A 14,953-nucleotide genomic window follows, 5' to 3' on the forward strand; every position below is an offset into this window, starting at 1 on the left:
CCCGGGCACCGCGGAGGGGAGGGGGAGAGGGACCGAGGGGACAACGCGCTCCCTCGCTCGGCGGGGAACCGCGAAATCATAACACCCTTCCCCTTGGGAGACTCATCAGCCACAGCTCATCATCCTGGTCAGGGCCGAGCCGCGTCCCTCCCTGCAGCCCCAACATGCTGGGGGGCTCTGGGTGCCCCCCCCCATTTGCCTTTCATTACCAGCGGAGGATGAGGGCGACGACAGCACTCAGGGCTCCCGCAGCGCAGACAGGTTTGGGGCTAAATGGCCCCGAGACAGCAGGAGGCTGATTTCCTCCCTTTTCATCCGCTGCCCACAATTTGCGGGCCATTACAATTAGGGTCCGGGGGGACCAGCGCTGTGACTGGGGTGATTCAGCTGGCTCCTGGACAAGAACCTTTCACACCATTTATTCTTTTTTTTTCCTTTACAGAAACTCTCGATTCTCGTGATGCGGATGAGCTCGTCCATCAGGTTTCCCCACCCTGCGAGGTGTTTACCATGAACTTCCTGCACAGACAGCTTGCAGGGATGGAACTAGCCCGAAAATACCTTGAGGATGAGGAGTTTCAGGCAGCAGAGCTGGTCACGAGGAGGGGATGAGGCCCTTTTGAAACTGCTCTTTCAGAAAAAAAGACAAAGTGATCAGAACACTGGATTTCAGGTATTTTTATTTTAGTGTTCCATGAAACCAAAAGGCATTCAAAAACAAATAGGTACCCAGGCTAAAAGCAGACAGTATAAACAGGGAAAAATACATTCAGATCCTTCAATAATAAAACAATACATTTGATTCTTAAGGCCCTTAAAGTCAAGGTAAAGCACCTTGCTGGACATAAAATGCCAGTCCCCTTACGCCGAAGAAAGGCTTTAACTAGTATTGCCAATAAAAGACTGAGGTACAAGGTTTGTGCGATGCTTTCACGGCCACAGAAGTTGAAGCGTGGCTGGTGCGGGACCGTGACCCCGCAGCGGCGCCCGTGCTGCTCCGGCAGGAGGCTCAACACACGCAACCACCGGAGAGAACAACCTCAGGGGCAAAAGCCAGACACAGCCCGGCGTCCACCTCAACGGCCACGGCTGTAACTGGCAAAAAAGGCTGCCAGGAGAGGATATTACAAGTTTTTAGGCTTCATCTCTACAGAGACCGCTAAGAGCGCGTATTACCGCTTTGTTTCTGTGCATGTAACTTCAAGATGCACATTCTTGCCAACAGGAATGCACATGATCCGAACTTCATAAAATCCATGCTCCAAAAGCATCGCGCACAGCACCGTGGTGCCTTCAGCAGCCTGAGACTCAGTAGTACCCATATTGTTTTAAAATGAGGCCAGCAAAAAGCAAGAGTCCAGCCTTGCTTCCCACGTGTCCAGTTAAGACTACCGATAATACCATTTTTGAACCGTTCAAGTCACCGTTCAAAGGCACAACCAGTTTTTCTGACTCTCTGACCTAGAACATCAGAAAGCCATGGAATAAAGTCTAGAAGACAAGTTTATTAGTGAGGTATAGGCAACCGTTTCTTTCCAGAGATCCACTGAGGCACAAGGAGGAAACAAGTTAATCCTTCATCTTCCTCACTATTTCAAGGCACGAGAAGCAGCAGCAGTTTTCAGTAAGGCCACCCAGTACCACTCAAAATTAAAACCACCAGCCAAGAGCTGAAGATGCCGCTAAGACCTTCTGCATTTCAGACCCTTCATTCACAGAAGAGGGTACAGTAGAAAAGAAATAACCCCTTCGCTGAAGACATCTGCTCAAATAAAAATAAAATTAGAACAAAGTACCTGAAGCCTTAGAAGACTCTTAACGCTTAAGACTTGTTTCAACTCAAGCTTCCCCTGAAGGAGAGCTCTGTCAGAAAAGCTCCAGACTTTGGTAGTTAGTCAGTTTACAGTAATAAAAAGGTAATTAACAGCGTTTTGTGAATTTTCCAATAAACGTACACATCTCTAGGCAAATATATTAAACTACTCTTCACTACAAAAATACAGTATTTGAGAAGTCTCCAGTAGTTTTCAGTGTTTTATGAAAATAGCAAGCAGACTACTAACAGGTTGATAGTCGATCCAGCTAGTCTAGTCCCTCAATAAAGTGCTTTGCTGTAGAAAAATTGAGTTAGAAACTCCCCCCTTTCGAGCTAAGCCAGGAGCGACCCAATAGACCCTTTCAACTTCCGAAGGTAGGAGCGTTAGCTTTGGTCCTCTGCCACCCACGCTTTCGGTATTTCAACTTTCTTCTAAGCCTTGTACGGACTCTTGCAACCCTGATAAATCCCAGAGATGCAAAAGAGGCATCTGATTTTTTTGATCTTTGACAAGAGCTTGCCAAAAAATAAAAGCCACATTTAGTTTTTCAGTGGAGGAAGCCTCTTGCGGTGGCTGCTCGATAGCGCTCTGCTGTTATTTGCTGTCCGATGAGATGGGGAGGAGAACATACCTGTGTCTGTTGAGCTGCAAAGCAGCCACACATTAAGGAAGCAGACTGAGGTATCGATTGTCTAGCAAAACCAGCACTCTTTCTCAGCTACATAAAATTTTCATTGCATTCTGAGCAGCAAGTCACAAAAGAAAACCAAATCAGATTTCAGTGCTAGCTTTGTGACTGCTCCCATCTCCAGGGGAGGGCGATTTGGTTCCTCTCTTGGCTGTGTAAGGAATGCACGAAAGCAAGCGTTGTAAGACTGATCATCTTTGAAGGTCGTTCCAAGATAAGCCCCGGCTCCAAAATCCAAGGTATTTAAATTTAATAAACTGCAATGGCGTAAAAGAAAAATCGTCACAGAACTCCCATACAGAAAGAGACAGGGGCCACGCACGCATACTGTGAAATCCTCACCTATTTAAGACTACAGAACAGAAACCAGGCGTACCTTTGCCTCCCCTCATTTGAACGACCTTCGAATCAGGAATTTGAAGTCTATAAGAGAACAGCTTCTGATTTAAAATGCACCTTTGGCCCAAATTCATTACTACCATTCCCACGGTAGACAAACATACCATGACATCTCAATGTTTCCCATACCAAAAAAACCTGTAAATCTTCCCCTTGGAGAACTGCTTTGAAACAATATGTACTTTATGAGATTAACTAAGCTTTGCTTCTTCCTTTCCAATCTAAGGTTTAACTTGCATTCGACTTTTAGGGCATTAATTACTTTTAAAATACAGCCCGCACAGCCCTGGTCTGAAGCACACATCTTTGGACTTCTCCAGTGTAGTTATTAATATTTTTTTTTTTAAAAACAATCAAATCCTCAAGCTCTACTGTACAAGATTTTATATTGCACTACAACTTAAGATATGGAAAGAAGAGTAATTGATCTACCAAAGCCGCTACAAAACCAAACCATTAAAAAAGTCTTCATAAAAGGATCACCAGTGCCTTGCTGGCAAGCAAAACACATCAAAGCCCCTTCACCCTTCCTATCGCAATCAGCCTTTGGATTAGATGCCTGAACAAATCTTCCCAAATAATGGAAAGAAACCAAAAAATAAATATGATAAGTTGACTCCACCTCTGGACTCCATACACAAGACCTGATGTAACTACTAATCAAACTGAGAGTTGCTCAAGGCAGAAACAGGAAAGAGGTCATTTTCTGTGGGCAGCACAACCGGTACCACCTACTTCACATCGTCTCCTTATTAATCAAACCCCACTGGCGGGAATTCAGTCCTTTGTTCAACCAACGTCCCGAGAGCTTTTACATCTTTCCAGCTTTTTTGTTTCCAGACATTGAAACACGAAGAATGTTTGGGGTTTCTTCCATGACTCTGACAAGCAAGTTATCGATGTAGTCTTCAAGCTCACGCACCTGGAGATCTTTCTTGGTAATTGTATCCTTCTGTTTCAAGACCAGCTGGATCAGCTCATCGTGTGTTAGCTGAGCATAAGCATAGGCAGGATCTGAAGGATCATATTTCTTCGAGAGAGAAGAAAGGCAGGGTCATTACAGACATACCGGCATTTCAAAATAGCAACAGAACGGTATCTGGTAGCTGGCTTGTGGGATTTAAAGCACCAATGAACAACTTCACACACAGCGTTTGCAGAACCACAGCTGCTCTTCAAAAGCATTACCGTGCTTCGTATCTTTTTAAAAAATAAGTTCCACCCAAACGACATTTCGGAACATCAGTCATTAGCACTTTATTATCGAGAGGAGCAGGCTGCCCAGGGCCAAGCTGCGCAATGGCCAAGGCACTAACAACGACAGGGAGAGGCTGGCAGGCCAGGCAAGCGTTCTCCTACAAAGCACCTTTTGGGCCATTAGCAAACCCAGCCTGGAAAAATTCATACAAAACACTGTCTCTACTCATGCACTTCCAGAATGCAGAATAGCTTTTTGAAAATATTTGGAGGAAAAAAGAGCAACTGCCTCAGAGTAAGTGCATGCTACTTATGGCACAGCAACACAACTTACAGAGCTTAGGCAGTCTTCTCCAGAACAGAAGGCAGGCTCAGAGCGAGACAGACGGTAAGCAGGCCATCGTTTTAGCATAAAATCTTTGCGTAATGTCAGTTCTGTAATTCAACTCTTCTCCAGTTTACACTGAAAGAATGTCATGCTGACCCCAGGCAGCAGCCCATCCAGCTTAGCGAAGATGCATGGAAGTTACAGCCACGCACCATCAACTACCACCGTTTATAGACGAGCGCTGGGACAGCTACTGTTTAAAACAGACCAAAGACTAGGAAAGCCAAATTCAGGTTAAACAGCAAGAAACACCCATCTAGGCCTTTGGCACTTCCCTCTTATTGTAGTTATCACTGTGAAAACACACCACAACACAGCTTCTCTTCTGCTTTTAACCCTTAAGCAAACTGGACAGGTACTTAGCAGCTTCTGCCAACTCCTCCAGCTACCTTCTCAGACGCTACACCAGAATGCCAGCCCAGGCTTTTCTTTCACAGGGCGTATGCATACAACAGGCTCGCGTGACTACCTCAAGCATAATTTCTTATGTGGAATCAGAGCACCACACCAGAATGCTAATTACAAGTTTTCAACTCGTTCAGAATAGCAACGTGTCCGTTTGAATCATTTAACTCGCATTTTCTTCTTTTCCATTTACACCAGAAGGAGGCACTACAGTTATTTTGGTACTAACTTTTCATTTTCCCCAAAAAACCCTTAGAGACAATAACGGTACCCAGGGTTTTGCCCTGCTGACCTGAGATGCCTCTAGCCATTCTGATCAACATGACTTTTAAGCTGTGCCTCAAGCCTGGAGGTCTCTTTTGAGTCCAAGATTATGCAAAAAGCTCCTTTAAATCTGAGTGATTATGCAAGCTGCACAGCTACGCTTTTAGGAAGCAGCTGTGCTTTAATGGCAGGCGCCTGGTCTCTCAACCTGCACAGGATACTAATGCAACACATTACAAGGCAACAGCCACCCCGAGGTTACTTTTCCCACCTTCTCGGCTTTAAGAGCCACATACTTATTTCAGGGTGAAAATGAGCTTTGGGGACTAATCACGTCTGACAGTAAACAGCGACTAATTCGTCCGGTCTTCGGTGCAGATCCAAGTTACGCAGCTCCCACACGTCACCAACGGGACTATCTTCCAGGGGTAGCACCGCCCGTGAGTCACCCGTCATTCCTGTCACAGCCACCTCATGGCTCACACACATCCCGCTCACCTCTGGGGAGTCAGAGGGCACCCCGCGCTCCTCTCCACTGAGAATCCCCTCCGCAAACAAGAGGCACCAATTCCATTATAGATCAGTTTGCAAGGAAAGAAAAATATTTAAAGATTGTCCCCACCTTTGGGGACTGAGAAAAAGAAAGTTCAGGCCCCCCACGGTCTAATAACCACTGTTCCTTTTTCTGCTCAGGATATATGAGCTATGAGCCTAGGCAAACTAGCCCAAACACACAAACTCTTTTCAATTTACTGCTTAAGCTCTGGTTTAAAGTGCCGCTTTTCTCCATACCTTCACGTTCATCTCCAGCAGCTTTTCATTCATAGTGCTGATGACGTTCAGGTTTTTACTTTGAGACTTGTTTGCTGTGGCATTCATTGGCTTCACAGGATGGAGTCTGCAACATTAAAAAAAGGTTTATGCTATTTAGGCAGTACATATAACACCAGCACTACACAGATCTTCAGACTAAAAACAAATACAGCACGAAATTGGGAAAAATCCCTACCCTTCTCTATCTCCAGAGAGATAAGAGATTCAGCTTTGGGAAGACAAGGCATTTCTGTCTAAGCTATAGGCTTTTTAGAGGTATACTCAGTTCTCTTTCTACTATCTTTACTGACTTAAGGCATTGGAAATAAAGCAGCAGTAACAAGGGAAATACATCCTGAATGGTATGTCACAAAAGAAAAGCCAGGTCTGTCTACACAAGAAGGCAGTACACAGCAGCAGTTACTCTGATCTCTCACGCACCAGTATTTGAGCCTGACTTTCCTAATGAGAACATATTTGTGGTTCTTGCAACATATCAAATACTTCTGCTATCCTGGGACAAGCATATAGTACGCCTTTTCCAATCTGAACTTACGCCATAAGCTGCCAAAAAGTGCTATCTTCATTTGCTCGAGCGGGATTTACATTGCCAATTTTAATACAGGAAGAAAATTTTACTTGTATCTCAGCAAATGCCGGCCCAGAAGCATCCTAGACCCTAGACAGAGTTCTGCAGATAGAGTACTGAGGGCTGACAGGTCAGCGGCACTCTTCCTCGGAGAACAGTACCCCAGCAGGCAGGAGGAATCATAGAATCATTGAGGTTGGAAAAGACCTCTAAGATCATCGAGTCCAACCATCGACCCAACACCACCGTGCCCACTAAACCATGTCCTTAAGTGCCTCATCTTAGCTGCAGACAGCTCCGGAAAGCAGCCACGTGTTCTTGGGAGAGAGAGGCTTTAGCTGCATCGCTTGCTGCGATTCACTTCGAGGCTCAGGAGGCCGGTTCAGCCAGGAAAGGAAGCATCCCAGTTTATCAGGCCTCCTGTGACCATTCTCCCATTTATGAAAAATGGATGAATTGCAGTCCATTTCCCCAATTTGATGAAATGACCCTGTTTCTTAAACTGCGACCAAGTTTCCCTAACATTTCTCCTAAGAGGTAGCACTGTGATGAATGGCAGGTCCCCTCGAGTGCTCTGGGCATCCTTAATAGCTATACAGACTCATCTGGTGCCAGCAATGATCCTACGCTGGCATGACAGGACCCAGGCCCCGGCAAATCCACGGGCCGGAGGAAGTTAAGTCTGTACAATGCCACGTCACTGCAAAGCACAGTAAATTCCTGCAGCTGGAGAGACAGATCTGCGCTCACAGGGAGAAAAAGCAAGGCTCACATCAGCACTGAGATACCTTCTGTGTATTTCCCATATTCTCTCACCTGTGCTTAGGAGACACGGTTTCACCACTCTGCTGAGTTTGGTTAGGATATGTTTCAGAGGGTGAAACCCATGCCTGAAGAAGCTTCTTCTTGCCAGAATTTCCTGCTTTATCTGCGAAGCCCTCGGCTGTTGGCTTTTTCGGAGACTCTGCTCTACGACTTGGGGTGTCAGAGGGGAGAGAATGAGAGGAAGAGAAGGGCTGGGAAGGACTTGACAGGGAGGAAGAGGAAACAGAAGGCTCAAAGAAGTCACACTCCGCACGCTCCCCAACACCTACACTTATTTTCAGTCCTTGTTTCTCAAAATGACTATTACGCTCCCTGGAATGAGACGTCATACCTAAGCCTGAGTCAGCTACCTGGTTATTGACACTGTGAACATCTACTCTGGCAGGCAGCACGGGTGGTTTGCTTGGCTTACAAGTACCAGGAGCACTTCCTCCTCCTCCTGGAGTGGCCGAGGTTACTTGGGCTGCAGCAGAGCTATCAGAGCGCTCTTTCAGTTCTTCGTGCAAAGGCATTAAATCTAGGGACTGCTTTCCAGTCTCTGAAACGTTTTTATCACCTGCAGTGACACCATGGTTCTCCTGACAGTCACCCAGCAGCTCGTCATCGGAGCCTCCCTCCAGAATAACTGGAAGACTGGCCAGTTTCAAACCTCGGTCTCCAGTAACGGGAATGGCAGACTTTAAATGTGTAAGACAGTCAAATAAATCGTCATCACCTTCATTTTTTAAATGCCTATTACTGCTGTCATCTCTGAGCATCACTGGTGGAGTGATAGTCTCTAATGAGCCACTTTGGGGGAGGCACCCACGAGCATCTGAGGCTTTACCATTAGGTAATGGGAGCCCAGGCGCAGATTTTACACCATCGCCTGAAGAAGGCACATCACCACTTAACTCATCAGTCTGAGAAACTGGTGGGCACTTTTTCAGCATTACAGACAGCCGTGGTGCTGGCTTCGGAGTGACTAACACCTCGCTGCCAGCCCTCCCTACGTCGGCTTCCCAAGGGGACAGCGTGCAAGCTCCCAAGGTTGGTTTGGCAGATCCTACTTGAGAAAATGAGTCATTTTTATCAACTGGAGTTGCTTGGGACTCTAACGTGGGCGCACATTCTTCTCGTCTCTTTTCACCAAAGATCTCCTGCTTCTCATTCAGCTCACTCTCGGGGGAAGGTGGCTGTTCAGCACCGATCTCTGGCAAGAGGCTATTACTACACTTTGAGAGAGGTGAGAAGCGTTTGCCATCCTTTGTGCAGGGTTCAGTATTTACACCACCTCGTTCCACACCACCCTGAACGGCGGTCTCGCTGTTTCGGATGGGACCTGTGCTGTCACTAGAGAGTTCTGACGATGGGTAGCACCCTGCTTCCAGTTCGCGAGCAAACCCTGCTCGCTCTCCTGTTGCATCTGAACCTGTCAATAACATTTCACTGAAATCAGAGCACTGCTTTTCGCCTTCCTGCCCACCCAAACCCTCATCACCTGACGTAACACCCTCCGATCCATCAAGGAGAAAGAACACAGATTTCCTCTTGTCTAGCTTACTTCTTTTCAAAGAAGTCTCAACCTGAAGCTGGGGAGAATCGCACTGCTTCTTTGGAGCCAGACCAGGATTGTCAGAAAGGGTGCTGAGAGGGTTTGATACAGCTTTGACATTACTAGTTGAAGCCACATCTGAAGAGCTCCCTAAAGCGTCGCAACCAGAGCGTTTCAGCTCAGCAGGGTGTTCTGCCGAGAAACGGTCTTCATCACAAGGAAGGCAGAAAGGGGAAGAACTAGCAACAGCTTCGAAACCTGGCGCATCTGGTTCCCAGCCAAGCTTGGATACAAAGGGATTATTGTCATTAAAATGACAATCAGAGGAGAGAGAAGGTGCGGGCGGGCAAGAGAGACCCCGGGAAGCCCACCTATCAGAGCTTTCAGGACCATGGCCCTGTGAGCTCTGCCCCCACTCAGAAGCAAAAGGATTATTAGCACTACCAGAGACCTGCCCAGGAAGAGGTATTTTGGAAACAGAAGCTGCAAGATGATGGGACGAAGGGAAACGGGCAATGCCTTCAGGATCCAGGGCCGCAGATGTCCTGTCCCACTCAGGAGTAAAGGGGTTCTTGCCATTCAAAAGCTCTGCAGCAAAAGGAGGAGGAGGAGAAGTAATAGATGCAGGAGAACTAGTAATGTTTTCAGAGTCTGGCACTTTGACTTTTTGTCCTGTTTTAGAAATAAAAGGATTATTGTCACTACTGATACGGTGTACAGAAAGAAAAGCAGGAAGGGAATCAGGTGCAAGAGTAGGAAGCGTGGCTTTGGTTTCCTCCTCTGAAGGCACGCCCAGTCTGCAAAAAGGGACAAAAAACTCGCATGTCACTTGCAGATGAAACACGAGGCAGGAACAGACAAGCTTTAGCACCAGACTCCATCAACTCCTAACACTGGAGATGAGTTATACTTGCAAGAGACCTCAGAGCCTATCTGACAGACTTTACATACTTAAACGTGTCTTTACAAAGCACTCAATTTATGTCAGAACACTTCTACCGTAGAGTTTGCACAGGTTACTGCGGTGGCTGCTTTTAAGCACTATCTCGTCTTCTGCACCCCAAGCAATTTTATTAGTATGTAAGATACTTCATACGCAAGACATTTAAACATGAGAAGCACTGAAAATAAGGAGTTACAGACAGACACAAAACGTAGCCTTATTAGTAGGACACACCCATATACATATAAAAACACAGTTGGGGTTTTTTTTATACTTTTATATATATATATATGAAGGATAAAGGAGCAGAATTTCCAAAGAAGCCTTGTGTACAAATTCACACAAACGTCCTTCACGTTGCTGTGAACAATGCCAAAAGCAGAAGAGCTCCAAGATTAACACTTTTGAAGACCACAACCAAATACAGAAGAGAAAAGTAGAGATGTTAGAACTGGTATTTCAGCCCCTGGGTTTGTTCAAGCCGCACAGCTCAGAAGAATGTTAGTTTTTGCAAAAGACCCAGCAAGAAAAATCACCCCTACAAAGATGCCTGCACTCAGAGAACCACTATTTCATCATCACTTCTAAGGAATATCCCTATATCAATCTTTTTCATACCGAGAAAGAACTCAGAATTGTTATTTGTTATTAAAGGGCCCAATGGCCAGCTTAAAACCACCAGGTACCCTGCAGAGCAACACGCTTCTGCCGCACGCAGGACGCCAGGTTGAGAAGCGCTGCTCTGTGGCAGGAAGCAGCCTAGTTACAGCCTGCCACCACCGCTGCACGTCGCTATTTATGTCAACCTCTGAAGCAAACACGACTGACCTGGGCTTGACAGCTTTGGTCTTCGCCGGCGCAGCAGCTTTTTCAGGTTTCCGTTCTTCCTCAAAAGGGTTGAGCGGCTGCTTATTTGCAAAGACGTCTTCTGCGCGGTGACCATCTTCTGAAGAATTCCCTCTGCTTAAATCTGCTGGAAGTTCAAGATGTTTGGCCTCTTGTTCGCTCTTCTCTTCTGGAACTTTGTTTTCCTCATCCTGCAGGGTCCTGTCGGGAATATTCTCAGCATCGATGGTCTTCACTGCTTCCTTCTTCCCTGTGACCAAAGAGAGCAAGGCAGACTTCTTGTGGTCTGTTTTTTTGGTCTCTTTAATGACCTCGACAGATGGAGGAACACTGGCTTCCAGGTATTCTTCACTGCTAAGCAATTTGTATGACGGCAAAGTCATAGATTTAAAGGTCTCCAAGGATGCAGACCCAGAGAAAGCATGACTAGGAGATGTTCTTCCCGTCTCTTCAGGTCCTTTAGTAGATCTGGAAGACAGGTTCTCTTCTGAAGCAAAGAGCTGCTTCCTCCTGAAGTTGTGAGGAGAGGGGGAAGAGGCTGGAGTGTTGTCCTTCATCGTGCTCTCTTCCATATAAACGTGACTGCCATTGATACACAGACTAGACTTGGAAACAGGATCGCTTTTGGATTTAAGGCCACTGAATAAAGAGAGCCCTTCTTTCTTGGTGTGGCCAGTGGTTACTTGGTTTAGTTGCCTGCTGTCTAAAGTTGCTGTTTTACGAGATTTAAATACAGGAGAGGGAGAGGACTTCTCTTCCAGGGCATTTCCAAAGGCTTCTGGAAAAAATAAGCAGGGAGAAATTCAAGATGCAAGAACATCCCTTCCTCTGACACTCGCTACTGACAACCTCAGTGCTTCACAGTCATTAATGGATCGCAGCAACAGAAACATTGCAAGTGTGACTATACCAGCCACTTCCAAACCTTCTGGGTCCCCTACCACTGCCAGCCCTCAGCATACCGGATCACACACGCCGTTCAACGACCTAAAACCACCACAGATCACTTACTGCGAAGCTGCACCGCCAACACGTGCAGACATTGCTCACACAGCCCCACAGTTTCTATGCTATCCCAAGGTAGATGCTCATGGCTAAGCTTAATGTCCTACGTGCATACCCACCACAGTGGACAGAAGTGACTTTCTACGGATTTGTTCAGTAAGAAGAATTTAACTAGTACTCTAAAGAGTGTGAAAAGTGCAAGCAAACCTTTGGAGAAAGGCTTTGTGCTTCATGAGTGCAGTGAGTGCCAATACTCACTTTCTGAGGTTGGAGAGGTCTCCGACTCCTCATCGTCCCATTGCGACTGGAAGTCGCTGGGCCGAAGCCGAACCCTCTCGGTGACGGGCTGCTGCGTCGGTAGGACTGACATGGACTGGGAGAGGGAAGTTTTCTGCAGGCCAGGTTTGGAAAACAGGGTTTTGAACTTTGATTTCTTCTTTTCCTTCTCAACTGACTCATCTTCGCTGTCAGCGGGGGAGTGAGTCGTGCTGGGAATGATCGCCGACGCCGTGTCGGAAAGGCCACTGCTCCTCTTCCCCTTGAGCTTGTCTTTGAGCTTGCCAAAGGGAGAGCGAGACTTGTCTTTCACGGACAGATCAAACATACTGGCTGTCAAGTTGCTCCTCATAAACTGGATATCCACTTCGATCTCCCCTCTCTCCTTTTCCTTTTTCCCTGGTTTGGAGCGAAGCTTGTACCACCTGCAGAAACAAGGAGATTTCTTTTACAAACAAGTTCTTGAGAGGCATGGGTAATTTAGAACAACAGAGGGTGTTTATGTTTTAAAAACCTAATAAGCCTACAGTGAAGGGGGAAAAAAAAAAAAAGCCTTTAATCTTACAAGTACGTCATAATCATATGGCCAGGTACCAAGGAAAACATTTCTTATCATGAATAGAAAGTTATTAGTAAAATTTGTTTTAAAACCCAGACCAGGAAGGGTTAAAAAAAAAAAAGAAGGAAAAAAAAAAGAAACACAACATGGAATTCCTGTATTTCGGCTCAGCCACTCTCTTCTGTGCTTTTATCTGGCTTCCCGAAAGAAATTCTCAGAGGCTAGGACTTTGAAGTGGGTGCGAAAGCAGCAGCCTCAGAGAGCTGAAACTGGTACCAGAGAGCTCGCACACACGCCCCACGCCCTCATACCTTTCGTTCCAGCTTCTTTTCAGTTGCTATCTTAATGCCTCTTAAGCTAAGGAACCCCTAATCAACACGACGAGAGCCAAACCAAGCCTTACAGACCGTCTGGGGATTTCCACTCACCTCCACGAGCTCGTGACTGGAGTGCACCAGGAAGGACATTCATTACAGACGGAACCTTATCCCTTTCTGAAATGCAGCTCCAGAACATTAAGCACTGCATATTAAGTAAGCGCTCAGGTTATCCTAAACTGCAAAGCCACCATCTGCGTGCCTCTACCACATGTGCTCAGTTACCACTCAATGACACTCAAATCCCATTAGGGTCAGCAAAGAAAATTATCAGCACTGCGCACCAATACTTTTTTGTCTATTGCGGGAGCCGCAGACTTCCCAACTCCACAGAACCGACAGGAAAGGCCGCCGGGAAAACGCCGGCATCTTCCTCCTCACCAGCTGCTACATGAAAATAAAGGAAGCGAACAGAGCATGCAAATCTGCCTCTCCATCAAATTTGCACTGCATTGCTTTGAAGGTGCACTGGAAGCAATGAAAGGGAATGGGAAAAGACAATTTGCTTCAGAGAAAATTCAAAACTAATGAGCATTAACTGAAGGAGATGAATTCAGAAATCTGCTACAGAGAAACACATTAGAGGGAAATGAATGCTCAAGCACCACGCTGCAGTTCGATGTTAAGACCTGAAGTTACAAGTTACCAGAGAAGGGATTTTGTAAGGAAATGTCAGGTTTTGTCAGGTCCCTAAAGCTGCAGTCCCGCAGCGGCAGCAGCAAGGGAAGCGCAAATCCTTTGCCTTTAACGCAAGCCAGCACTGGGCACTTTTGTTCCGAACCGCGTGATTTCTAGGAGCATCCTGCATTTGTACGGTGCCACAACAATTCATTCTGCACGCTCTGCCCCGGGGAAAAAGCAGGCCCTGTTCGAACAGCATCCAAAATACAAACTGTGCGTTCAGCGAAAGGCAGCTTAGCACCGAAACACGGCCCTCGCTTTGAGAAGCACGCCGCGACGTCCACCTCAGAGCGGCTGAAGGTAAATAACGTACTGACAACCTCCCCCCCAAAACTACAAAATATAAAATCTTATTAATTTCATTTATTATGTTAGTGTGCGCCTGTCAATCAACATGCATTTATTTTCCAAATAAAACCAGCCGTTTACAGGTATACGTCACCACGGCAGCTAAGCGATGACAAAAGAAACAGCCTTCAAACAGAAAATCGAGGGCTGGGGGGGGCAACATTAACAATTGGAAATATCAGAATTTTTCCCAGGAGCATTGAAGTTGGGGTCTGTGTTGCCCCCCCCCCCCCCCCGTATTTTCCTTTGGCCCAGGCACAAAGAAACCAGCCCGGGAGGACCCGCGTCGCTCGCCTCCCAGGGCTGACTCCCTGAACTCTGCTGACTGAAGGCACATCACGCGCCGCAGTGTAAACACATTAGCGCTTGACACGACCTTAATGACGGCCACGTTATAATTAAGGCTTCACAAGCGGCGACGGCTTTGTCGAGAAACACGACGCGGATCTCAGCTTTGGCCAAGCCGGTGTTAATACCTGGATCTGCTCAGGTGAGCCAGAAGAGGAAGGTGACTCACCGGCCATCTCAAGCCACATTACAAGGCTGCTGACTCCCAGCAAAACCCTCCCAGCAACCACCCCTGGGACTTCAGCGCACCGCCCCAGTGTTTATGTTCAAAGGAGCAAGTATGACACAGAGCTGGCACTCGGCGTTAGTCTCCTGGCTCAGTGTCCTGCTGACAACAGCGAAGCCAGCCCGTGTAACACCGAATTATCTGCTCTTACACATGCTTAGGCTCTGCTAAGTATTTATTAAGAAAAATACATGAACAGCTGGCTGTAGCCTGCGTTCATTCCCTGTCGGAAGGAGAAGGCATTTCAAATACATTAAGTTTCTCAGGTCAGCCTGGCTGTTCCCAGCGTACGCTGTTAGCACTCGCATGTAAATGTTTAAAAATCAAAGCCAAGCACGAGGCAGGACTGGCTGAAAAAGCACCGGCTGCGTTTCCCCGGGCCGGCCCGGCAGCCGCCGGGGCCAGCACCCCCGCCCCCTTCCAGC

General features: G+C 46.9%; 2 protein-coding genes across 2 annotated transcripts in view; both read right to left on the reverse strand.

Annotated features, from left to right (window-relative positions):
- BRF2 (BRF2, RNA polymerase III transcription initiation factor subunit) overlaps positions 1-1,271 on the reverse strand; it is a 4,905-nt gene extending 3,634 nt beyond the window's left edge. The window contains exon 1 of the mRNA XM_009279600.1: positions 1,212-1,271. Coding sequence (XP_009277875.1) covers positions 1,212-1,271 — 60 coding nt within the window. The remainder of the gene's footprint in view (positions 1-1,211) is intronic.
- RAB11FIP1 (RAB11 family interacting protein 1) lies at positions 665-12,565 on the reverse strand. The gene is made up of 5 exons (XM_009279702.1): positions 12,561-12,565; positions 11,972-12,414; positions 10,691-11,486; positions 5,951-6,056; positions 665-3,934 (listed from the first exon to the last, which is right to left on the reverse strand). The coding sequence occupies exons 1-5, from the start codon at positions 12,563-12,565 to the stop codon at positions 3,716-3,718; spliced, it is 1,569 nt and encodes a 522-aa protein (XP_009277977.1). The 3' UTR covers positions 665-3,715.
- Positions 12,566-14,953: the final 2,388 nt, after the last annotated feature.

The sequence above is a fragment of the Aptenodytes forsteri genome, unplaced genomic scaffold (genome assembly GCF_000699145.1).
Source record: "Aptenodytes forsteri isolate BGI_AS27 unplaced genomic scaffold, ASM69914v1 Scaffold298, whole genome shotgun sequence".
Classification (NCBI taxonomy): domain Eukaryota; kingdom Metazoa; phylum Chordata; class Aves; order Sphenisciformes; family Spheniscidae; genus Aptenodytes; species Aptenodytes forsteri.

Coding starts and splice junctions, on each gene's coding strand:
- RAB11FIP1 (XM_009279702.1), bottom strand. Junction 11,487..11,971: donor GACCTCTCCAACCTCAGAAA/GTGAGTATTGGC, acceptor TATTTTTTCCAG/AAGCCTTTGGAAATGCCCTG. Junction 6,057..10,690: donor ACCAAAGCTGTCAAGCCCAG/GTCAGTCGTGTT, acceptor TTAATGTTGCAG/ACTCCATCCTGTGAAGCCAA.